The 26,305-nt window shown below is 43.8% G+C and overlaps 1 protein-coding gene across 2 annotated transcripts in view; it reads left to right on the top strand.

Moving 5' to 3' along the window:
• The window catches only part of hnf1a (HNF1 homeobox a), a 226,434-nt gene that overhangs the window by 82,424 nt on the left and 117,705 nt on the right, over positions 1-26,305 (top strand). For both annotated transcript variants that reach the window (XM_041203155.1, XM_041203154.1), the window contains exon 4: positions 9,127-9,362. In XM_041203155.1, the coding sequence (XP_041059089.1) occupies positions 9,127-9,362 (236 nt within the window). The remainder of the gene's footprint in view (positions 1-9,126; positions 9,363-26,305) is intronic.

The raw sequence follows: 26,305 nt of genomic DNA, 5'->3' as shown, positions 1-26,305 counted from the left end.
TCTCTCTGCACACCTTGACAGCAACAGTAGGCTCTGTAGCAGGCCTGCCAATCCACCAAGAATTTTGGTGTACATGCCCATCAGCTTTTTCCCTTACATCCTTTGCAGCAGAACCTTAATGTGATCTCACCTCTGGGAGCTTGCTTACTTGCTATTCTCTTTACTGGCCTTGCTGCAGCCCTCTCATGCCTGGTGACTCACCACATGCAGATCCTGCCTGTATACCACGCTGTAGTACCAGTATCTGAACTGGTGGCTGCAAGCATCAGATCAATATGGCGCATCTTCCTTGGAGGTCTGCTCTTCCTCTAGGCTTTTATCATCAGGCATCACAAGCTGGCCAGGCAGCAATTTTTGGACAGCTGAAAGCATAAGTGGGCAAGGGGATGGTTGTGGGGGGAGGTGAGGAAAGGAGGAGGTGGGTGGAAAGCAAGAGATGCGTGGGCACATAACCTGCGGCTTGTATTTTATACCAAATTGCAGAATGAGAGTGAAGTGCATATACAGACTGTTATCCTGGATGGCTTCAGCATTTGGTATGGCCTCAGTGATGTTTCCTCCAAGGAGCTGGTGCATATAGCCTGCTGATTCTTTGCTGCTTCCTCCTATTATGTGCCACCATGTCCTGCAAGAGAGATAGAAGAGTATGAGCTGATATGTTTGGATAAAGTGCCTGTTATAGCTGAGAAGCTGCAAGTATGTGGAAGCGGTGAGATGTAGGTGTGAGGCTTGCAGCCACAATAAATATGTGAGGTGGAGCAAATGAATGTCAGGTATGAGTTTTGATCACTAGAAACTGTTGATAGGTGAGCAACAGGAGTGTGGTGCATTGAGCAGTCTGTGAGACTGGTGGTGCGGTAGATGGGAGACTGCACTTGAGGATACATTCACTGACCTTGAACACTTGTGTGAGGCTGTTTAACTTCTTCCAGCACTTTCTCCAGCTTCTTGGGGTTAGAATTTTGCCCTCCATGGCTGCCTGCTCCCACTACCTTCATAGTATACGTCTGCAGTACCTCCTGCCTCCTCATGGAAAGATGAGCTCTCTCCTCCTTTCCACTTCATGCACTAAGACCCCTAGTGCTGCATTTAAGAGCCTGGCAGCCTTCTCTCTAGCCTGCTACTCCACTGCTCCAGCTTTTTTCTGCTCAAAAAGTCTTTCTGAGCCACTCCAAACATCTGTAGCAGACAGAATGCATACACCTTTAAGAGCTGCATGTTGCCTTTAAGAAGTACATACTAACTTTAACTCCTGATAGTCTCACACAAACCTGGGTCCCCTGCTGAGTTTTCAACCACTCAGCACCTCATTTAACACTGGCCTGCCTGCCCCATTCAAGGAGATGAACAAGCAGCACAAAGTTTACATGCTGCCTGTATCAGTTCCATCGAGTGTGGGGTCTGGAGCCCACTGCCTGGAAGTGTGGCGGAGGCAGGTTCAATCAAGGCATTCAAGAGGGCATTGGATGATTATTTAAATAGAAACAATGTGGAGGAGTATGGGGAAAAGGCAGGAGAATGGCACTGAGTCATAATGCTCATTCAGATTCAGTGTGCAGACACGATGGGCCAAATGGCCTCCTTCTGCACTGTAACAATTCTGTGATTCAGGGTAATTGCGCATTGCAATCCTTGTGCTCGCTTACGGGCTTTTTCAAACCGTTCCTCCAGGTGTTCTAGGGTATTGTAGGGCTGGAGGAGGTTACGAAACAAGAATATGACTCTTATATTGGAGGTGTTGGTGGACCGGAAACCAATGTAGGTCAGTGAGCACACGGGTGATGGGTGTGTTTATCTCGGTTAATTCTCTGAGTCAGCTTGTCTGAAACAAGACTGACTGAAAAGGTAACCTTAATTATAGCTCCTTTGCTGACTCAGTGAGTAAATACAATGCCTTGCTTTTAGCATATCAGATCAGGAAGCACACTGATGCAATCTCTATTCGGTGACAAGTTGGCTAATTATCTCCATCACTGAAGGTGGGTGGAGGTAATGTTTTTACCCCTGTTAATTAGTCTCTTTGTAAACAATATATCTCAATGGATAGATTTCAACAAAACTTGGTATACATACAAGGTATGGCCCAAGGAAGAAATGATTAGCAAAGTTGCAGATCCAGATCTTGGAATTTTTTAAAGGATCCATTAACTTTGGAAGATGGGATGATTGACTTTTTTTTAGAATGTTGTTGATTGTTTTAGAATGTCTGGATTGCCTCAGCTGCTGCTGTGGTGCAATTTGTTACAGCTGTCAAAACATGAGCAGAGTTTTGAGAGCAGGTTATTGGATGTAGATTGGCCTGAAGCCTCCTCAGTGAGATAGAAGCTCTTAATAAAAAGACTTCATTTTTTAGCTTTGTAGTTAGAGAGCATCAACCAGGCAGGGAAAAGCTTCAGGGAAGAGCTGCATAGTTGTAACAATGTTGGTTAACACAGCCTGGTGGAGGTACACCCTCGTCACTGCTTGGGTGTTGGTAGCATTTGGAATCAGCTGCCATTGACTTCAACAACCTCTGACCACAAAATGAAGAGATAGATCAGCCAGCATACCTAGTTCCAAATTACCATTCAGTTCCCTTGTTGTAAGACTTCTCTCTTCTTAGGCAGACCGTCAGGATCAAGGATGACTTGCTCCCACTCTAGTTCAGTGGGTTCCGAGATGGCTGTTAAGCCCACTGTGTAATCTGTACACTTTGCCAATGTGGGGCAGGTGGTGCTTGAAGGGTCAAGAAGATGAGTTGTCTGGAGGTTTGTGCACTCTCTCTGATACCTCGGCTTCACCTCTGCATATTCCCAACAAAGTGTGGTCAGTGCCTTCCCGGATAAGCCTTCTCCTTTTTTGGTCAGTCGCGGGCCATTGGAAAAGACCACACTGAGTGAGTCTATGTGGATGGCTGTCAAAAACAGCTTGAGGCTCAGTTGAGGTGATACCAGAAGATCAAATACTCTGTGGAGACAATGGACCCAATAACACAATTCCAAGCAGCCAATGTGCTAAAGCAGAGTGGGGATGGAAGTTCAGCAGATAGCAAATGCAAAGGGGGTCTAGGATCTAACTCTGGTTGCAAGTCTCCCATTTGACCATGCATCATGTGACCTCCTGCCTTCAACCGTCCCATTTTCAGTATTTTTTAAACAAAGAAAAATATTCAAAGAAAGTAAATAAAAGATTTTTTTTGTATTCCCTGCCAGTTATACTGTTGAATTGGGAAAACCCTCTGCATAAATATCTAAGGTGCTGCAGGAAGACTTGGCTACCCCACTGCCCTTCTCCCAGTCGGAATCTCCAGGAAAGAGACATTACAAATACCAGACTTAGATGGCAGCGAAACAGAAATTCAATTTGTCAGCTCAGAAAACTTGCCTTAGCTACTCGCTTGTATCAGGTCATGGAACCGTAACCATTTACAATTGCCAATGAGCAGCTTCCATCAGGAATAATTTTATACATTCTTGGTGCACAGTGAGAGCCAAATACACAACAGAACACATGGGCTCTCTGATTATACTTATGCAGTGCATTTGGAAGAGAACTGACAATTGCCTCTTGGCATACAGTTACATGTAATCTAAATCTGAAACAGCTGCATCTGAGAGTGACACAAAATGGGGTCACATACTGTGTACATTTGCAGAAGTATTGCTACAAGCTCTGTCGAGCCTCCTTAATGTTTACACGTGTAATCTGTCACCCAGCCTGGATTTGTCTCATGCTTAAATGATTCTCGAGTCACCAGCTCTGGTTGGATATGTTCCTTCAGGTTTCTTCACATGACCTTCCGCCTCTAACCGCCCCACCCAGTCGAACAGCCTCTTATCACCTTTCCACTGTTTTCACACCAAATAAACAAAAGTGCTCAAAGAAAGTGAGTAAAAGTGTACAATTGTTTTTAATGCCCTTGTGACTTTTCTCCTGGATTTTTGATTCCTGAGGACTCCCAGGCAATGCTGGAGGGTTGGTAACCCTCGTGCCTGTTTGCATGTCCAGTGAAAACTGGCAAAATTCTCAGCATGTCTGGATAATGCAGATCGTCCCAGTTACTGGTTTTATTCCATGTCTTCACATCACCTTCACATCAATGAATTGAGCTATTAACAGAACATATGTTTTTGCAGTAATTGTGCAGCTTAACTGGCTCCTTGTCATTGTGCAAAAAAAGTTAAATAGTTTGCAACTGCTGCTATAATTCGTGACATAAGCAATTTTTCTTACTTGGTTGTCTCTTTTATTTCTAATGCTCATAAACTACGGCCTTCCTAATCCTCTTCAAAGGGTCTTGCCAGATTCAGAACCAAGGATTTGAAAAAAAAAATAAGCAACATTTAATCTCAAGAAAATTTTCCAATCAATGCACATGTTAATAGGTCTCACAGTATGTAGAGGGCTGATTTTAAGTTCCATCACTGGTGGCAAATAAGCAAAAAGTATTGTTTGCTTGTTATGCTCCATTGCAGAGAGGAAAATCAGAAGGCGGATTTGTTATCGCTTATTTTCTGCCACCAACAAAAGTTCAAGTTAGACCTTTTGTGCCAGGATTGAGTGTCCAATGGCTTCTCTTCCCACTCCCACACTGTTACTCTGGGGTTCACCAAGGATCTATCCTTGGACCCTTCTATTTCTCATTCACATGCTGCCTCTTGGCAACATCATCCGAAGATATGGCATCAGGTTCCACATGTCCACTGATGCTCTACCTGCACCTCTGCTCTTGGCCCCTTCACTGCCTCTGATTTGTCAAACTGATTGTCTGTTATTGAGGTGTAACGAGCAGAAATTTGCTACAACTAAATATTCGGATGATCAAAGATATTGACCAGGATTTTCCGTGCTCGCTGGCATCTGGCGTGTTCGGCGGCGTGAGTGGACAGTATGGCGAGATCGGCTTCATGACCACGTGAAATCAGTTTGCAATTGTCTGCCCAGCCTGCCGGTATTCCCTGACATCGGATGTTGGGAACGTCATTGTAATACATTAGCATATCATTATAAGGTCAACCAGTCAGACTCATCCCCCTCCAGCTGGATCGTCTGCCCACATCGACAGGAAAACACACCAACGTGTTTCACGACAGCATATATAAGGCGTGCATTTGGCGGGCAGCACTTTACTCAGGACTTTGAGGTTTGTTTGCCTACCTTGCTTCAGTCAGTACTCGCAGCTATCACTGCCAGGCTTCACAGACAGCACCACATCACTTTTAGGGGGCTCACGGGCAGATCTCTACCTACCAGATCAGCCATATGTGGGCAGCTTTTCAATGGCTGTAGAGCTAGGGCTTGCTTAGGGAAGGGGACGAAGTGGCCTCAGGCAAGGAAGAGGCTGCAGGACGAGGGCTGTGCTGGGGAAGGAGTGTATCCCAGGGTGTGTTGATCTGTGCAAGTGGCCTCAAGATGGTGAGGGCTGAGGAGGCCAGGTGGACATGTGAGGTATGTGTGTAAGAATGGGTGATGATGTCCCTTGAGCTGGCAGTGAGTGAGATGCCAGCGGATGTGTGATGGGCTTGAGTGTGAGAGTTTAGAGTGCTAAGATGGTAGCTATACCTTGGCTGCATGGATGAGATCATTCATCCTCTATCTGCATTGGATGGCCAACCTCTTCTGTGCAGCATTGGCACTGATCACCACTGCCATCGCCTACCAAGCCTGAGTGGTAATGTAGCTGCCTCTCCTGCGGCCGGAGCGGGGGTAGAGGACATCACAGTGGGCCTCCACAACAACCAAAAGGTGCTTTAGGCCTGCATCTTCTTGCCTTTTGGGGCCATGTCGCCTTTGCTGTAGTCCTGGGTTGGAAGCATTGAGTGCGGCTGTACTTTAAAAGTGGTACCTGGCGTGATGAAACGGCGAGGTGATGGCGTGGCGGGCGAATGAGAACCCAACTGCCATGGAAACGGCATGTTTCCCAGGAATGCATAAGTAATGCGATGGGTTTGGGCGTGAAAAGCTGCCAGTCATTTTTCCTGTACTACTGTACTTAGTGCAAATTTAAGATGATTCTAGCCATTGTCTTTGACCCTTGTCACAAACTCCATTCTGTAGTAACCGACTCCATCCGCATCCGCCCCCATCCCCCATCACACCCAGATCGCTGTGTTAGGTTGAACCTGGCTGTTTACAGCTTTGACATCCAATTTGACCCTGAGCTGAGCTTTCAACCTCATTCCCACAGTCCCATCCAGAAGACAGGAAGGCAAAAATGTATCAAAGTCAGCCTGGCTACTGTATAAAATTATTATTTTATTTTAAGAATGGGCAAAGGCTTTATCCTGACATGTCTGACTATTCATGACTCAAAACAGAGGAATTTCTAGCCTTCAGAAATCCAGCAGTGACCTTGTTAACTTTGAAAAGGTGCTAATGCCTCCAATGACTGCAGAAAATTAGATTCCAAAGAAATGCACCAACATCCTTTACATTTCTAAGACAGAGTTCTCACCAACAGAGATGGTGTGTCCATAAGGACAAAAGAGACCCTGATTCCTATATTAAACCTCTCAAGATTCCTGACCTGGAAAAATGCATCCTTTGTGCAAAACCCAGGAGAAGAAATGAACGGTATGTGACATGACTTCCCCCAAGCTGCTAGAACCTGTAATATTGCCATGTGGAACTGAACCCAGGCAGTCTACCATTTTACCACCTCACAGGTAGCAGCAGAAAGAGCTCTGTCCAGGTACATTGCCTGGCCCTCATCTACACTGTGTGCAACTGGAACATTGGAACTCCTGTATCTGTGCTTATAAGATTCATTCATCTCTCCATGCCTTCTTCCATCAGGGAAGTCATTGCTTCTGGGAAGACGGATCATCCTGCAAAAGTTTCAGCCTGCTAACCTCTGAAGGAATACACTATTGGACTTATGATTCTGGACCCTGGACACACTTGAAACCATAACTCTTATATTCAACGTGGTCTTTCCCTGTACCCCTTTCTTTTCCTTATCCCTCTGTTATTGTATGAGTGCAAAAAAGGGCAGATGTTGCGAAACCCCTTCCCGCATTTTGTGTGTGTAAAATAAACCAACCCTCTTATTTTACCTTATCTCAAGTTGACTGTGCAGTTATTAATAGAGGATTGAATCACTCCAAACTAAAGGGTTGGGGAAACTACACCACCACTTATAAAAGGCGGAGATCATAAATTAAAAACACCTTTCTGTTTACGGACGGGTAGTGAGAGGAGAAATCAAGGCTGTTTAAATTAGTCCCCCTCCTGTACGTAACATCTCCATCACCTAGACTATCAATTTCTGCCTTAGTTATGTGGCCCATCTCTTGCCTCTGCCTCACCTCATCTGTTGTTGAAAGCCTCAGCCATCCTTTGCTACTTCTAGACCTCAATGCTGTCCTGGTCGGCCTCCCACTTTGTAAAACCTGAAGTCATCCAAAACTGTTCAGTTTGTATCCCAGCTGTCAAAGATATCTGTTTGCCCATTACGCCTGTGTTTGCTGACCTGCATTGGGTCCCAGTCAGGCAACATCTTCATTTTAAAATTCTCAAAACTGTTTTCAAATCCTTCCATGGCCTCAATCTTTCCCTATTTCTGCAACCTCATCCAGCCCTACAATCCACTGCACTTCTCCAATTCTGTGCATCCTTGATTTTAATTGCTCCAACATTGGCAGTTGTGCCTTCAGCTATCTAGGCCTTGATCTCTAGAATTCTCCCCTGAACCTCTCCATCCCTCTACCTCTCTTTCCTCCTTTAAGACACTCCTTAAAACCTGCCTTTTTAACCAAATCAGTCATAATATCACCTTATGTGGCTTTGTGTCGAATTTTGAAAGTATCTTGGGATTGTTTGCTATGTTAAAGGTGCTATATAAATGCAAGTTTGTTGCTGCCTGTGTCATCGGGGCCTATCTTTGGAGAGACTAATTGTTACAACACAACAGTTAACTGAACTAGGCCAGAATGTAATTTCATAATTTTTGAGACGATATTAGTTTATTTAAAAGCACATATTTGATGGTGGATATACGAACATACAAATTCGGAGCAAGAGTAGACCATTCAGCCCCTTGAGCCTGCTCTGCCTATCAATAAGATCATGGCTGATCTGATTGTGGCCTCAACTCCACATTCCGCCTACCCCGAGAACCTTTAACTTTCTTGTTAGTCAAGAATCTATTTACCTCTGCCTTAAAAATACTCAATAACCCTGCATATACCGCTCTTTGGGGGAGAGAGTTCCAAAGATTCATGACCCTCAGAGAAAAAATTTCTTCTCATCTCTGTCTTAGATGGGAGACCCTTACTTTTAAACTGTGTCCCCCTAGCTCTAGTGTCTCCCACAGGGGAAAAGATTTATTCAGCATCTAGCCTGTTAAACCCTCTCAGGATCTTAGATGCTTCAATAAGATCATACGAACATATGAACTATTGGATGCGAGTGAGCGCCGCGAGAGAGCTCCCTGAAGGCAGACAGCTGCCTTAGGGAGCTGCAGACCTTCAAATAATGAAATAAAGGTGTAAAAAGCTGCAAATAAATGTCCATGCATCACAGTCAAGCACCTGAAAGCGTACCTCATAAAAATGCTGTCCGCAGATATTTATTTATAGTTTATTCCCTATTGGAGTTTTCATCCCGCCCTTGGACGAGGTTTGATGAAAAATGCAAAGGCTGCCTGGTGATTTGCCTGGGCCACAAGAAATCGTAGACAAATGGGCCATTAATGGGCTTAATTGCCCTCTTAATTGTTGGCCACTCGTCCATTCAAGCCTGCTCCGCCGTTCAATAAGATCATGTTCTAAACTCCAATGGACGTAGGCCCAGCCTGTCCAACATTTCCTCATAAGAAAACTCCCCCATCCCAGGTATCAGTCGAGCAAACCTTCCCTGAACTGCTTCTAACATATTTATATCCTTTCTTAACTAAGGAGAAACTTTATTTAGCTCTTAGCCAGGCAAAGGGAATGAATGTTTATGGCAATAAGGACTAACAAAAACTTCTTTGACCCAAAGCAGAAGCTTTTCTTTCAATGTGTATTCATTGTACGAATTTGGGAAAGGTGAAACTCATCTGGAAAAGAATCTATCTTTTGTAAATTAACCCTGGAAGTTTCCAAACAAACTGATATTTTAAATGGGTTTCTGGTCTTTCACACTTATTATCTATGTTTATTGCAGAGCAGAGTGTATACAGCGAGGGGTTTCCCCATCACAGGCCCATGGGCTGGGCTCTAACCTTGTTACCGAGGTGCGGGTGTACAACTGGTTTGCAAACCGAAGGAAGGAGGAGGCTTTTCGGCACAAGTTGGCAATGGATGCATATGGCACTCAACAACCCCACACAGTAACCCCTGTGACACCCCATAATAACTCACCCATGCAGCCAAGTGCCTTGTCACCCAGTAAATTACACGGTAAGGTTCAATCTATTCACTAGTTTTGATTTTATAGCGTAATGGAACAGTGTTTAAGGTACCCAATGTGGGATATTCAATTTAAATAAGACAGGGCACATTGGACCTCAAATTAAGTTGATTGTGAGTCAAAGGTCAAAGGTCACATTTTTCAGGTAAATAACTGACACCTTAGTCACTATGTTGCCCTGTATGAATTATTTTTTTTAATCATTCATTCGTGGAATGTGCATATCACTGGCTAGGCCAGTATTTGTTGCCTAACCCTTATTGCTTAGAGGGCAGTTATGAGTCAAGCACATTGCTGTGGCTCTGGAGTCACATATAGGCCAGACATTAGTGAACCAGATGAGTTTTTATGACAATCAACAATGATTTCATGGTCATCATCAGATCTTTAATTCCAGATTTTGATTGAATTTAAATTTCATATCTGCCATGGTGGGATTTGAGCACTGTCAGACCTGCTGAGTTTTTCCAGCATTTTCTATTTTTGCCCCGGAGTATTACCTTGGGCCTCTGGAATATGAGTCCAGTGACAATACCACTATACCACTGCTTCTCTGTAATGAATATCAAATTCCCAAAAAATAGTCTTGCAGGATAATAAGCATCAGGTTATCTACCAGCAGTGTTTCATTAACAGCGTTTTGAAGCTTTTAAAAGGGTACAGTTTACTTGATCCGGTGTCATCTTGCGTGATTGCATGCCCGATCGGGTCGGGCACGTGCCCACCCGCAAGGTGTAAAATCCTGCCCCACGTCGCGGTGGTGGTGACTTCCTACCCACAGCGGGTGTCACCATTTTCATCGATTGTCAGTTAGATTTTCCCACCTGTCATGATTGATGTGGAGGGCTTTCAGGTTTCTTTTGACAGCATCCTTGAATCGGAACTTTGAAGGCCTTGCTGGTCTCGTGGCATGGGCTATCCCCCCATGTAACATATCCTTGGGGATGTGGCCATCTTCCATACTGTGCATTTGCCCAATCCAGCGAACCCTTCTTTGCTTAATTAGCACTAACATGTTTGCCCTAGAAAGGATTGCTTCATTGGTGACTTGTCTTTCCCTGTGAAACCCAAGAATGCATTTTAGACATCGCTGAAAATAATTGAGCTTCTGTTCTCAGTAGGTGTAAGTTGTTCAGGCTTCGCTGCCATACAGCAATGCCAATAAAGACCTTATAGATAAGCATCTTGGTCCCGTGAGTCAGTTTGTTGTTACTCTATGCCCGTTTTGATAGTTGTCCAAAGTTGGTGGCTTCTTTTCCAATGTGTGTGCTGAGTTCTTTGTCAAGAGACAGGTTGTCAGTCACTGTGTGTCCGAGGTAGAATTTGCTGACTGCTTCTAGTGGTGTATTGTTGAGTCTAATCACAAGTGAAGACACAACATCCTGATCCATAACTACAGTTTTCTTGACACTTAAATTCTAAGTCATCCTGTACCTTAGCAAAGCTAGAAACCAGGATGGTGAGGGAGAACATGATACAGGAATGGAATGGATGATCCATGAGCCTTTGGAGCTGATATTCCGACTGGGAAACTATTGCGGCATCATCAGCATACAGAACATAACTGGAAGAACAATGAGGCTTCAGAGCAGACTGGTTCACAGAAGACATGATCTTATCCCAATGATCAGGATAGGCCTCACTTTTATCCTGGCTTTCAGTCTTGATAGGTTGGGGAGTTTCCCATCTGATAGTGTGTGGAGGTGCATTCCTTCTACATCAACAGGGAAAGCCTGGGTCAGCAGGACAGGGAAAAGGATGGAAAACAGAGAAGGGCTAAGATGCTGCCTTGTTTCACCCCATTCTTTATCTCAAAACTTTGAGAGGTGGAACAATTGATCTGAATGGTGCTGTTCATGTTGCATGGAAGGACCATATGAGACTGCAAAGCTTGAGCGGACAGCTGATTTTCTCTAGTTTCTGGTCGAAAACCATCCTGCTCACAGTGTCAAACACTTTTGTGCCATCCACAACAGCAAGGTAGAGTGGTGTTTGCTATTCTCTCTTGACGCTGACATAGGGATAAGATCATGTCTACAGTGAACCAGTCTGCTCTGAAGCCACATTGTTCTTCCGGTTATATTCTGTTGGCTAGTTGATGGAATCTCACTATGACTGGCTGTGACTGTGTGTCAGTGGTTTGCCACAGGGTGATGCTATGTATCAAGTGCAGCTGCATGATCCACTGCTGCTGGCTAGCTTACTGTGATGGTGGAGCAGAATGTGTAAATCTCTCCTGCCAGTTTATAGCCTCTGCATCACCAAGTGCCTCCTCATGGCAACTTACAGCAATTAGACACCCTAGGCTGAACTGCAGGGGACCTTGGAACAAGTCTGGCCTTCAGAACTGGCATATGGATGTTTCCTGGCATCCATAAACCAGGTCCCAGCTATGGGTCAAATAGTATCCACTGCCTTGTGGGTTTGGCTCAGGAGAATCAAAGGCACTGGAATGGGGTCCGATAGGTGGCTGGTGCCCCTTTAAGCAGCTACCTCCTGGCAACTGCTGCAATGGAGTGGGCTCTAGATGTAGAGGTTCCCATTCTTGCTGATTGTGAAGTAATGTAAAATGGAGAATTGGTCCAATGTTGCCTCTTTTACACTATTGTTCAAAGTCAAAATTACCCACGCTGCCCTAATTTCTAGCTTTTCTCAGGCATTGGTGTTTGACTTAGAATTTAAAACGTGCGTTTGTGGCCTGGCATCCTCAACCCAGGAGAGTTACTGCCTCAAGGCTCTGGTCCATTGAACGTTCTGATCTGCTAAAGTCCTGGCTTGTAACTGGTCCCTTGCTGAGTCTGTGGAGCAAAATTCGGTCTCCTGTGGCTAAGCTGTCGAAAACTACATTTTGGGAGATCAGCAGGTGCTTTGTGAATCGGGGATTAAGGAACAGGTTGAGATAAAGAGGAAGCAAATGACGATGGGGAGGAACAGGAGGGGGAAAAGCACCACGAGTTCTGCGTTCTGGTAAGGGCTGGACTGGCACAGACTTAAGGGGCAGGATTTTCCCAATACCATGTGGCAGGCTGGGAGGCAGAGTGACTGGAAAAATAGCAGAAAGCCATGTCGGGACAGCCTCCTGAAGGAGTCCCACCGCTGGGGGGATGTTTCCCAGCAACAGGACAGGATGTTCATTGACAGACTGCTGAACATAAGCGGGCAGTCAACTGAAATAATTAAAGGCCCTATTAAGAGCAGTTTTTCCAGCCTGCTGGCATTTAGCTAATAATGCCCCCTCCCTACAGCAGCCCAACTCCCCTGCTTGGGGAGGCCGCCACTTTCAAGGAGGGGCTGACTGTGGACCCATCGAAGTTAGAGGCTCCATGTGACAAAGAGGGGACCATGGTTAAGGAAACCTCTCTCCCCAACCACCGTGGCCCTAATGTGCCTCCAGAGGGGCTTCCATGCTCAGCTTCTCAAATGCTAAATGTTTTAACTACCACGCACCTTCTCGACCCTGACCTGCCTCAGCAGTGGCCACCTCCCAGTGTGACTGCTGAGGCCTCAGAGCTGCTGGCCCTCTGATTGAACAGGCAGCACCTACATTCCATCCACCCTCCATCACTTGATGCTGAGTTCAGAGGTGCCCAATTATCAGACTGCCCAGTAAAATTGCTAAACTGGTCCAACTGCTGGTCACTCCTTGGAGGTCCTAGTGTTTGTGGTAAAATTTAGCCCATGTTTTTATCAGTGCACTGGACAGTGTTAGGACCTCAATCCCTAGCTCTAGCTATGCCCTCTGGTCAAGAAGGCCAGCTGCCATTTTCTGACGGTAAAATCATGGGCGCACAACAGCATCGGTTCCTGGAACTGGGGTTTGGCTAGCACCTCTGCATCTATTTGGACTTAACCTGAGTGACTGACTGCTGGAATGGTCATTCTGGGTGGTGAGGAGACCACAGCCTCATTTAAATCCAACGGTAAACTGCAGGGAGCCAAAATTTGACCAGTGCAGGTGCCAGCAAGATGAGTAGTGGGGAGTTGTTCTGGATTGCACAAGGTGGCAGTCTTGGGGGTGACACCTTTGTGGGCTTCTTTGACACCAATGCCAGTGCAACTGGTCATCGGCTTTGAGCAGTTCTGGCTTAAAATGCCAGTTGGGCAGAACAGGAAGCAAAATCAGATGGTGCTCTTTGCTGCTCGGGTATTGCCACATGGCTGTTTTAACACTGGATGATTGAGACTTGTGCTGAGTCAGGTGAAGGCCCCATGAGTACATGCAGATTGGGGTCCTACCACTCAGATTACAAGTGTCTCAGAAACATCACTTCATATACAATGAATTAGTCAGACCTGCTGTTCCCATTGTCATGCCGGTAAATATGGAAACAGTTTTGTGAATAGTAAGGTCCCACAAACAGAAGCTGGGCAGAATGAGCAGTTAGACCTGTATGGATGTTGTTTGAGGGAAAATGTTGGTTGAAACACTTCCCTGCTCTTTGTTGAATAGTGCCCAGAGATTTGGAACAGCACCTGAACCACTGAAGATACATTGCATGGAGTGTCAGCTTATTTATGAGCCTAAGTTCTGGAATGGGCTTCTAACTCAGGAGGTGGGACTGTCACCAACTGAGCTAAACTGGCACTCAGAATGGCTTCTAAAATCCACTCCTAGGTTAAGCTATCACTTGGTTCTACAAGGTTCTAATTAATAGGCATACTGATTGTTACACAAAAGAAAATCACGTTCCTTATTTTACCAACTCCCATTATGCAACTTTTCAACATTGTTTCTCACGGGCATTTAAAAATATTTGGTTCTAGATCAGGCTGAGGACCTACAGCAGACCAGAGTGAACCAACGAAGATTAGAGATGGAGTATTTCTGAAAAAAGAGACATTTTGTCAAAGCTTTTCATCATGTACTCATCAGGACAATTCTCAAGAATACCGATGAAAGGGAAAACAACAAATTTATACTGTATTAGAAGAGAGTACTGTTACTGTTTGGTTGGCAAGTGGACTCTGATTGGTAGAGGTGTTGCAGTGGCAAATGCGCCATGGCAATGCCTTTACCAATCAGAGTCTGCTTGCCAACCAATCAGCACTCTCTTCTCATACACTATAAATTTGTTGTTTTCCCTTACATTTGGTATTCTTGCAAATTGTCCTGATGAGTGCAAGACAAAAATCTTTGACAAAATGTCTCTTTTTTCAACAATACTCAAATTCTGTACTACCAAACAACTAGATGGAGTATTTGTCGGTCGTGTTTGTTTCTCTGCTCTTTCTCTTTTGAAACCAGTATCAAATAATACTCAACAATCTATTGAATTCATAAGCCGCTGTTCTTCCCTCCCATCATATGCCCTCTTCTTCCTTGTGCTAAATTAACCTCCTTGTGCTAAATTAACTTTGTAATTTTTGTAAGCTTACATTAAACAGAAAGTGGATTTTAGCCACTTCCTGTCTCTAGTGCACAGCTTCTGTCCGTCCATTATTGGCCCCGTTTATCAACTCCTTGTAATAACCTATCTCATTGTCTGCATGCCAGCTAGAGATCTTAGCATTCAATGTAGAATAATGGCACACCTGATTACATATTAACCCAACATTTTCCAGGCAAATCTCTGTAGAATTTGTATCAGCTCTTTGTGATTAATCATACATCCAATATTTGCATAATGCAATGGGCCATTTTCATATGTAAAAACAGCTGTTCTATCAACGGTTCAGATACATCACATTATGACCTAAGAGAGCAGTAAACACATCCAAAGGAACTGCTGCTCTATCAAAGAGTGACAAGAGAACGTTTTGTTGGAGCAGCTGGGCGAAAGCAGAAGAGTGGCATGAAGTGAATTGCTCATTTGGAGAGGGGGTGCAGACACAATGGGCCAAATGGACTCCTTCAGTGCTGTAACAATTACGTTATGTGAAATCATGGCTTATTTATGTGAACTGTACTTTGGACACTCAATCCTATATACTTAAGCAACTAAAGCCTACTCTATATATAACTGATAGTCTTTTTGCTAGACATTTTTTAACCTGTCTTCTATCTAATAAAGACACAATAGGAACATAAATTCCATCCATGTCAACACATCACCAATTTGCTCTCAATTCAGTTCCAAATCTCCAGTTACCCACTGCCAAGTCTCTTCCAGTCAAGCTGCCATCCTAAATAACTGAAATAAATTGTGAGCTCCTGAACAATTTGAAAGATGCTGAGAGCCCTCCATCAGCTTTTAACCCTGGCTTTCTTACAATATAAGTTTTCACTTAATGAAATGGCCTTGGAAACTCCCTTTGAGCCCAGTTGTAGTGCGTTTGGATTTCATTCCTTTTTCCTGTTATCTTGGCTCCTCTTTTGAAAGCATTTCCTGACTCGCGCCTGGGTCACCCTCTGCTGCTTTGCATCAATGGCCATGACCATGTTAGCTTTGACCATTGATACCCAACAGGAGGACAGCAGAGTCAAGTTCGAAGCTGCTGTCCACAGAGGTGCACTCTCAGTAAGGGTTTGCTGGATTCTCATTGTGGAGTGGATACCTTAAGTGGCTTTCCTCTACATAGCCTAGAGATACTGAGGCCAATTGTAGAACCCTAACTGCTTCTCTCAGAGCCCAGCTAAAAGTACAGACTGGGAATTAAATTAACTTTTCTGCTCTATATGGCTCAGAATGTCCTGAAACAGCATATCCTGCTAAAATTTATACTGATCTTAGTTTAGCAATGCTGAAATTTCCTGAGAAATTTTCTGATTAGCATTCACTGCAATGTAAAAACCTCAGTATAACAACTGAAAGCTATGGAAAGAGCTAACTGATGTCATATTCTGTGTTGAAGTTTCTCTTTATGTATGAAAGTTGAAGTCTCAAAGCCATTAAGCCATCATTTATGTACGTTAGGCATAGAGGCCTGGGAATGAATTGGTATTGCACTGTTTTACAGGCCCAAAATGGGAACCCAACTGTGCAACATGGCAGGCTACATGCATGCATGCACGCATGCGCACGCACGGACACACACACACACACACACACACACACACACATCCAAAGGAACTGCTGCTCTATCAAACATATTGTTTGTTTCTTTGCTGTCTAAAGCATTTACCTTTTAGAAATAATTTTTGAGCTCCACTTTTGCTCAGCTGAATTAGCCAGTGAGTATTGGAGCCGAAGAGTCCAGGAAAGTTCCAGTTTTGATTCCTGATTGATAAGTGAGTTAACTGATCAGTACAGAAGCAAAAATACTGCAGAGCTGGAAATCTGAAATGAAAATGGAAACTGCTGGAAATACACAGTAAGTCAGGCAGGATCTGTGGAGACAGGAAGAAAATTAATGTTCCTAGTTGAAGACTTTTCATTAGAACTGGAAATATAACAGGCTTTTACCAAATACAGGGTCAGCGAAAGCGTGTGGGTAGAGGAGGAAAGGAACAAAAGGGAAGGCCTGTGATAGGGCAGAAGGCAGGAGAGATTAAATATCAAAAGGGATGATGGCACAAGGCAAAAGTGGATGATAATGGGACAAGTAAAGAAGGAAGAGGCGGTTCTCGAGGAGGTGTAAATGGTAAAATCAGAATCATTACCACTAGCTGCTGTCTAAAAATCAGGGCAATTGTTATGATTTGAAATTGTAGAACTTAATGTTGAGTACAGGAGGCTTCCAGTTGCCTAGCTGAAGGTGAGTTTACACTGAGCTTTATTGTAAGGGTGTAGGAGGCTAAGGACAGAGGTCAGAATGGGAGTGGGGCAGAGGATAAAAACCAATAGGTGACCAGATGTTCAGAGTCACATTTGTGGACTGAAATGAGGTGTTCCCCAAAGTGATTGCCCAATCTGCATTTTGTTCCCCCAGTGTAAAACTTCTAACTTTTTCCCGTTCTGATGAATGGTCATTAGCCTGAAACATTAGCTGGCCTCAATAATTGGGTTTCCCTCTTCTTGGCATGGAGGGAGGTGAATTGTCCTGACTGCTGGCCAGTGACCCTTACTGGAAGTGCATGTGTTGTGGATTTGTGCGGTGAGGAAGGAGGGGCAAGTGGATCTGAAATCTCCCCTTCCCACTCCCTGTGGTAAAATGAGCTGCTGATGCTGTGTAAAGGAGAAACGTCTACTCCCCCTGTCAGGATCCTGACAGAATCGGATATAATGCTACACTCTTCCTGCTATTGGGTTTCCCATCAGAGAAGTTAGCTTCGGATTACTCCCTTGCTGTCTAGATTTGCATGTAAAGAATGGTCACCTGGGCACATTCCAGGACAGGGGAGCGCTGCTCATCTGGACTTGCACTCCAGCAGGAGTCAAAGCCTTCAGGAGAAGAGGAAGACGTGGGAGGATATCTGGCAGAAAGAGGGAGAAACACTGTCATCTGTCAATTGTAATTTAATTTCCTATTGTGCACCTAATTTAATTTTACAAAGTGATCCAAAAACACACCCAATCTGCATTCGATGCCCTCAGTGCACCACTACTAACTTCTTCCAGTTCTGATGAACACAACAAGGCTGACACTATAGCGAAGCATTTGCTCATCAGCTGTGAATGGTTTCATGAGCAGCAATTATCTCATCAAGTTACATCAAGTCTACAGCATAGAAACAGGCCATTCAGCTCAGCTAATCTATACTATCGTTTATGCTTCACATGAGCCCTCTGCTACCTTTCCTTATCTCACCCTATTAGCATATCGATCTATTCCTTTCTCTCTCATGTACTTATCTAACTTCCCCTTAAATGCTTCCATGTTATTTAGTTCAACTACTCCTTCAACGCTTGTCAAATTCTTACTGCTCTTTTGGGTTTCTCCTGAATTTTCCAGTTGGATTTATTTGTGATTATCTTATATTGATAACCTTTAGTTTGGACTCCCCCGTAAGCAGAAGTTTTTTTTCCTCTACATCACTGTCATGGTCTCTTACGGTCTGCTGCCGCTTTATATGTTGAGGGTCTTGATGTAGACCTCAGAGAATCTGTCTCTATGCTATCTATGCTAAGCAAGATATTGAGACTGACGAGGATTCTGGTCGATCACAATTACGTGAAGTTTATTACTGGCAACAACTATATACAGTTCTGCACAAGCCTTGATCTAGCCTGGGTCCTAACAGTTACATAGGCGATTACTTGACTATATGCCTGACTCATAAGATACTCAAAGTCTTACTGACACAGAGGGCAGAATCATCCTAGATTTGCACTAAATGCAGCAGCGACCGGGTAAAATGACGTTTTACCTACCGGCCACGATGGTGGATTTTCATGCCATATCGTCCCAAACCTGCTGCATTACTTACAAATTCCCGAGAAACACACAGTTTCCACAGTGGGTAGGCACTCATTCGTCCGCCATGCCATCACCTCGCCGCTTCATCACTCCTGGCGCCATATTGAAAGTCCAGCTGCACGCACACATCTCAGTGCTTCCAGTCCTCGACTACTGCAGGGAAGATGAACACAAAAGGCACAAAGACTGCAGCTCCCAGGTTTAATGACACGTCACTGGAATGCTATTTGTGCACCGTGGAGGCCTACCATGATGTCCTCTACCCTCCTGTCTGCAGGACAGGCAGCGGCATCACCAATCCAGTATAGCAGGTGGTGGCAACGGTGGTCAGTGCCAATGCTGCACAGAAGAGGTTGGCCATCCAATGTAGATAGTGGATGAATGACCATGTCCATGCAGCCAGGGTATGGCAACCATCTCAGCACTCTAAACTCACACACTCAAGCCCATTACACAATTACTGGCATCTCACTCACTGCCAGCTCAAGAGACAACACCACCCATTCTCACAAACATATCCTCCCTTCTCCATCTGGCCTCATCTCCTCCGGAGACTGCCTCCTCAGCACTCACCATCTTGAGGCCAACATGTACACACACACACAAACACACAGGGATACCCTCCCTGCCCAGCTCTCATCCTGCAGCCTCTTCCTGAGGCCACTTCTCCCTCTTCCCCAAGTAAGCCCTAGACCTGCAACCATTGAAAAGTCACCCACATATGACTGATCTGCTAGGTGGAGACCTGCTGTGAGGCCCCCTAAAAATGATGTGGTGCTGTCTGTGAAGCCTGGCGCTGATGACTGTGAGTGCTGACCGAAGCAAGGTAGGCAAACAAACCTTGAAGTCCCAAGCGAAGTGCATGTCGCTTATGTGCTGTTGTGAATTGTGTCGGCGTGTTTTTCCACCGACGTGATGGATGATCCAGCAGTATGGGATGAATCCAGCAGGCTGGCCTTATAATGATATGCTGACGTATTACAATGAGGTTCCCAACATCCGATGGCGAGAAACGCAGCCTGCTAATGGTGGGCTGTGCAGGACAATCGCAAATGGGTTTCATGCCATCGTGAAACCGATTGCGCCATATTGTCCGCCCGTGCTGCTGAACACGCCCAATGCCGGTGGGCATGGAAAATCCCGGCCTGGGTCACAGACAGTAGTGAACATGTGCGGTAGAGATCACAGGCAATAATGAACACCTGACATGGAGGCTGCACCTTTTATCCTCCAGCCTTACATGCGGTGATGCCAAGGTGATGTCACTATGCAGATTCTTAAAGGTACGTGTCACTGTCTGCATTGACATGCATACAATATCACATTAAACATGAAAGCCAACCTTTATTTTTCTGACCAAACAGCCAATTTAGGTGATGTATCAAGACGGTGGCAGCATAAAGTAAGATAGAAAGGGAAATCGTGGAATGATCAGTGCCTGGCAGAAATGGGGCGGAGGCAAGATAGAAGTATTACCTGGAAGCAAGACTAAAACAGGCTAAAGACAAAAAGAACAAAGAAAAGGGAACTGCAAAAGAGTGCAGTGGTAAATAAAATTAACATTAAATTGGAAAGTGAGCTCCCTCTATTTCTATTTTGTTTCGAATTTCCAGCATCCGCAGTATTTTGCTTTTAATCAAACTTGGGACCTTTCCAAATTGCCTGATTGCACAGGATTGGAAACTTCAGGGGAAATTTTAACAGAACTTATTAGGCAGGAATCTAGCAAGATATGGGGACTTCAATAGCAAGTAAAACTGTGAGATGTATAAAACCAGCATTGTACCCACTGTTTCCTAATGGATAGGTTAGGTCAAAATTGCTCCTTTTAATTCTTGGTCATCAGGGGGAGAAGTGGCCTCAGGAAGAGGCTGCAGGGAAGAGAGCTGTACTGGGCAGGGAGGGTATCCCAGTGTATGTGTGGGTGGGGGGGGGGGGGGGGGGGGGGGGGGTGCGGTGGGGAGGGGTTGGGGGGGGGGGGGGCACATGTTGATCTGTGCAAGTGGCCTCAAGATGGTGAGTGCTGAGGAGGCAGTTTCCAGAGGAGATGAGGCCAGATGGAGAAGTGAGGGTATGTGTGTGAAAATGGGTGGTGTTGTCTCTTGAGCTGGCAATGAGTGAGATGCCAGTAATTGTGTAATGGGTTTGAGTGTGTGAGTTTAGAGTGCTGAGATGGTTGCCATACCCTGGCTGCATGGACGAGGTCATTCATCCACTATCTACATTGGATGGCCAACCTCTTCTGTGCAGCATTGGTGATTCTATTCTCTGTATTGTTGAAGCAATATTGCTATGCATGGAAATGCCAACATTCACACTGCACAATAGAATGCTGATATTGTTCAGAATCTCTGTGTTCTGAGAACTTTGTTCAAATGTCATCCAGATAATTAAAAGCCTATTAATCCACCTTTCATCATTTCTATAATCACCCTTTCAGAGACCTACACTAATGCTGAGGCATTATATAATTCAGTCCTGTGAAGTGGTGTCGCTGAGCACTTTGTTCATTCTCATTACAATACTGTGTGTTTCTGCCTGGTTTTGGCCTGCTTGTAATTTGACAAATTCCAAATTGCTTTTCTAACCTGCTCGAAATGAATCATGTCAGCAGGTGTAGACACAATGGGCCAAATGGCTTCCTTCTGCACCATAACAATTCTGTGATTCCGTGAAGTAATTTTATCGATTTATTTCATATTGGCAGAAAATGTGTGGCTGCTTGAAATTGTGGAATGGTTCATATATGAATCCAGGTACAACGGCTGATTAATTAACTTCAGAACTGGAAAGCTGAATTTTTTTCTAATTGTTAAGGTCTGTTGTACAGTGATACCAAACTCAAAAGGCCCATCCTTATTGCTCACATCATTTGAGACTGCTCATCTTTACTGACTCAACCTGTGTTGGGAGATAAAAATGTATTCAGTATGTGGGCTACTTTAAATTTACTGAGTATTTAATCAGGAAACCGAGCATTGCAATGTTGGACATTGGCCTGTCATCTCTGGGACTGGTTCAAGATAAAAGTATCTTCTGCTTACTAGCTATAGGAAGTATGTGTGAAATGTACTCATGCAGCCTGAATCCAATTGCTAGGGTGTAGAGTGCCTACAGCACAAAATTGGCACTATCATTCAGAGGGACCTAAGGATGGTTGCCATGGGTATAAATACGTCACTGTTACAGAGCTCTACTGAGGAAGCAGCTGACGCAGGGTAGCAGGAACATTACTTTCCATAGGTGCTAGAATTGAGCAATTTATGTAACAGTACAATGTGATACATGTTATTAAAAATATTGAAATCTACAGGCAAAGCACCCTGATGACCAAGAATTAAAAGGAGCAATTTTGACCTAACCTATCCATTAGGAAACATTGGGTACAATGCTGGTTTTATACATCTCGCAGTTTTACTCGCTATTGAAGTCCCCGTATCTTGCAAGATTCCTGCCTAATGAGTTCTGTTAAAATTTCCCCTGAAGTTTCCAATCCTGTGCAACCAGGCAACTTGGGAAGGTCCCAAGTTTGATTAAAAGCAAAATACTGCGGATGCTGAAAATCCGAAACAAAAACAAAAATAGCTGGAAAAACTCAGCAGGTCTGACAACATCTGTGGAGAGGAATACAGTTCAGTTTGATTGCTGTTCTGTAATGAGCAGATTTCAGTTTGAATAGTGACAGAAGCACTAAAACTGCTTGTGGCAAAGAAAATTTTCCCAGAGCTCTTGCTGCTGGGAGGAGATACTCAAACCAAAAAAGATAAAAACACATTTCAAAAGGGAATTGGAAAAATACTTGAAGGGGGAAAATAATGCAGGGCTATAGGAAAGAACAAAGGAAGGAAACTAGGTGGATTGATCTACCAAATAGCTGTCACAGGTTTGATGGGCTGAATGGCCTCTTTCTGTGCTGTATTTATGACTGCTCTCCAGCAAGCCCCTGAAGATTAGATTGAAGATTAGACTGGAGGGAGCTTCTTGGAGCACAGGAGATTGAGGGAAGATTTAGTAGAGATGTGCCAAGTTACGACAGGTTTAGATAAGGTCAACAAAGAAAAGCTGTGCCCATTAGCTTGTGATACAAGATCTATGGGACACAGATTTAAAGTTTTTGGCAAGAGATGTAGGGGGTATGTGTGGAAGAACAGATATTGACCTGGGACTTGCTGCCTACAAAGGTGGTGGAGGCAGACAATTAATGATTTCATAAGGCAATTGGATGGGCACTTGAAGGAAATAAACTTACAGGGCTATGGGGAGAGAGTTGGGGAATGAGACTGACAGGACTGCTTTAAAGAAAACCAGCATAGATGCAATGGACTGAATGGTATAGCTCTATAAGGTGCACTGTACAAACATTGGCTGAGAATTGGATGGGGCTCAACTCTGATGTTAGACAGCAGTTGGCACTCCACCTCCAGACTTAGCTATTAATAATGGGATAATGTGTGTCTCCAGTGCCCATGGAACTATTACCAGAAGAAGTCAGCATCTTTCAGGAGTAGAGACAAAGGGAGAAAATTAGAAGAGAAAACACGTAGAAAAAACAATGAGGGGTGGAGAAAATACTTACTGACCCCAAGCTGCTCAATTCCCCATGTGATTAGTGGTGGTTTTTTATAATTCATTTAGTTTTTGGGCGGCTCTTGACTGGGAAAGAAGAAATGTTGTGGAAAAGTCACAGTAACACACCAAAATTTAGAAACAAATAGTCAATAAGCAGCATAAAATTATAAGTGCTGACCAATTTAACCAGACCCAATTCTTTGTGAAAATAAAGAAAAAGGCGAACTGAAGAAACATCAGACCTTACAGCAGAAAATAAAACAGCTTACAGCATCAGCCGTTTTCTGTCACAGTCTCACTCCCTAGTGTAAAACCTTAGATTCGATAAGGTAAACCCAGAATGTTCCTACAAACTAGAAAACAAACTGAATTTAGTGAAATGTACTTGCGAGAAAATATCTTTACAACAAGGCTGATACATCTTTGGAATTAGCATTCTTCCCACCATCCCCCACACTGTCCCAGCAGTATGGTATTGAAATCACAGCCAGAGGTAAAGGCATGGGTAGTTACATTCATTATGAAGTGCTGTGACTGGGACTAGAAAAATGTCCAGACAATGAACTGAGAAATGGAGGTTATTTTTTTAAAAAAAAATTTGGGGAATATTGTGTTATTCTGTGAAGAAGGCTGTGTATGTTTGATTTAATTAAGCTGGGCAGAGACAGTTTGTCTGGGGGGGTTTAAAACATGAAAAGGATAGAGGTGTTAGGTTTGAGGCACAAGTAAATAGGTTGGATCTAAAGTTAGCATTTCTAGGTAAGTTGAGAGGTTGTTTGAATATCAAAGGGAAGTCAGAGGTGAAAAGAAACATCTTGCAGGAGTTTCATAGATAAATGGAAGTGGGGATATTTTATTCTATTGACCTGACAGCAAAGGCAAAATAGAGATATGAAAGGTTTTATATTTGGAAAGATTTGAGTTTCAAAGAGGTGTGAGAACAATGTAGCCTGAGATGAAAGGGGAATAAAAGGTATTTTAGAGTTACCATAGAGAACTTAGAGTAGCTATAGCTGGAGTAACAGTTGAATTGGGGCTGGAGCTGCAGTTGAGCTGCAGCTGTGAGATGTAGCAGCTGGAGCTATTAGCTAGAGCTCTGGGCTGGGAGAGTATGCAGTTTGAATCAGCCACCCTGTCCAAGCCTGAAAAGTTTTGGGCTGCAATAAGCAGTTTTGTTCTGAAGTTTGAATTTCCACAGCAGAGTAGGGGAGAGCTAAGAGGTCATGTGGTATGCCTCTATTAAAGCTACAGCAGTCTGCCTTGGATAATGTTACGGGATTTTTGTAGCTAAACATCTATAAGGAAGCATTGCCTGGAGGGTGTTAACTTATGGGTCTGATCAAGTAGAGAATTTTTGGGGGGAATGTGTTGTAAGACTAACCTTAAGTGTTAATCTTGTATGCTTAAGTTTTCTTGTATTCTTGTTAATATAACTTTTACTTTTTAAATTTAAAATCCCAAGAGTGTTACTGGACTTCTTGCGGCTGAGAGCAGTACGTTTTCAGTATACAAAAAAATGGTTATGGCCCATAAGATAAATTTCCATCTGGGATTTGGTTTGCGCAGCAATTAACATTGGCTACAGTCATTACACTATTAATGGGTATAGTGCAGTATTTTGTTCTTTAAGAGAAGATACCTTAGAGCTTCTTCCCACCAATTTTTTGCTTTCTGACTAAATTAGGGAGGGTTCAGGGTGGGTCAGATTATACATGCTTTGCTGGAGGAGCAAGCTTGCTGAACCCATGTGCTTTTCTTGTTTTACACCTTATATAATCTAACTTTGGACTCCTGCCCAGTCCCGTTTCTCCCCTCTGTTCTTGAAGATGGCTGACTCAAACGGCTGTATGATCCTGTGGCTGCCATCAGCCCTCTGGCACATCGTGTGACCATTCTTGATATGTAAACCTAAATGCCGAATGGCAGAAGGCTGATCAACTGTGGGGATCCTCACAGCCAGAGTCCCCATTTTTTCCTCATCCAATGCTTACAGGTACACACTTCCGGCAGGAACATTGAACAGTATTTTAAGAGTGGGCACCCATCCTGGCTGAGGTTTCTTCCCTCTGTGATCCAGGGGCATTGAAGCCAACTGTAGTGTCCTTACTGCCATGCAAATGGAAACCTTTCTCTTTTTAAAAATAACTATTAGCAGTAATTTTACTTTACACCTTCACAGTTATGGGGTGTAGATAAAAGAGCTGGAAGTTGCTGGCGCCAGCACAGTATCCTATTTAAGCATTTACTTGCACGTTTTAATTCTGCTTGATAAACCCTTGTACTTAATTCTGAGTCCCATTCAATCATCTCTTAGGTTCCTCAAGTCTGTACAAGCCATTCCCTCCAATAACATCAAATCTTTACCAGTGAGTTCACAATTAACATGCTGATACTTGAGTTCCTAATAACAAGACCTTGTGTTAGAGATCTGAATTATGAGGAAAGATTGGTTTGACTTGGGATTTTCAGGCTTGAAAGTAGGTACCTGAGAGATGATCTCATATAAGATGGTAATTGGTATGAAAAAGGTAAATCCAGAAAAAAGGGTCATGAATTCGAAATAATAAAAGACAAATTTAGGACTGATATTAGGAAGTCCCTTTTGATATGAAGAGCAATTAATACATGGAATGGACTCCTGAATAGAGTCCTGAGAACAACCACGGATGCATTTAAGTACCATTTTGATGCTGCACTTGGGGGCCTTCAGAGGACTATGATGACCTGACTTCCCCCGCTCATCTGCAATAATCTTGTGATCTTGTGAAATAAAATTGGGGACCTTCAAAGAGAGTCTAGAAGTCATTTTATTGTGGAGAGAAGCTCAGCTTAGAATGACTGCATTTTTTATTCTTGGGATGTGGGTGTTGCTAACAAGGCCAGCATATACAGCCCATTCCTCGAGGAGAAGGTGACTAATTAAATGGCTTGACTTCAGAGGGCAATTAAGAGCCAACCACATTGATGTAGGATTGGAGTCATATAGGCCTGATATAGAAGGGTTCCTTTCCCAAAGGACATTAATGAACCACTTGGGTTTTTATGACAACCCAAGAGTGTTTTTACTGATGCCAACTTTTTAAAAATAAATTCAAATTCCCAATCTTCCATGTTGGAATTGGAAATC

Source organism: Carcharodon carcharias, chromosome 13, assembly GCF_017639515.1.
Source record: "Carcharodon carcharias isolate sCarCar2 chromosome 13, sCarCar2.pri, whole genome shotgun sequence".
Classification (NCBI taxonomy): domain Eukaryota; kingdom Metazoa; phylum Chordata; class Chondrichthyes; order Lamniformes; family Lamnidae; genus Carcharodon; species Carcharodon carcharias.
This window is presented reverse-complemented; position numbering and strand designations above follow the sequence as displayed.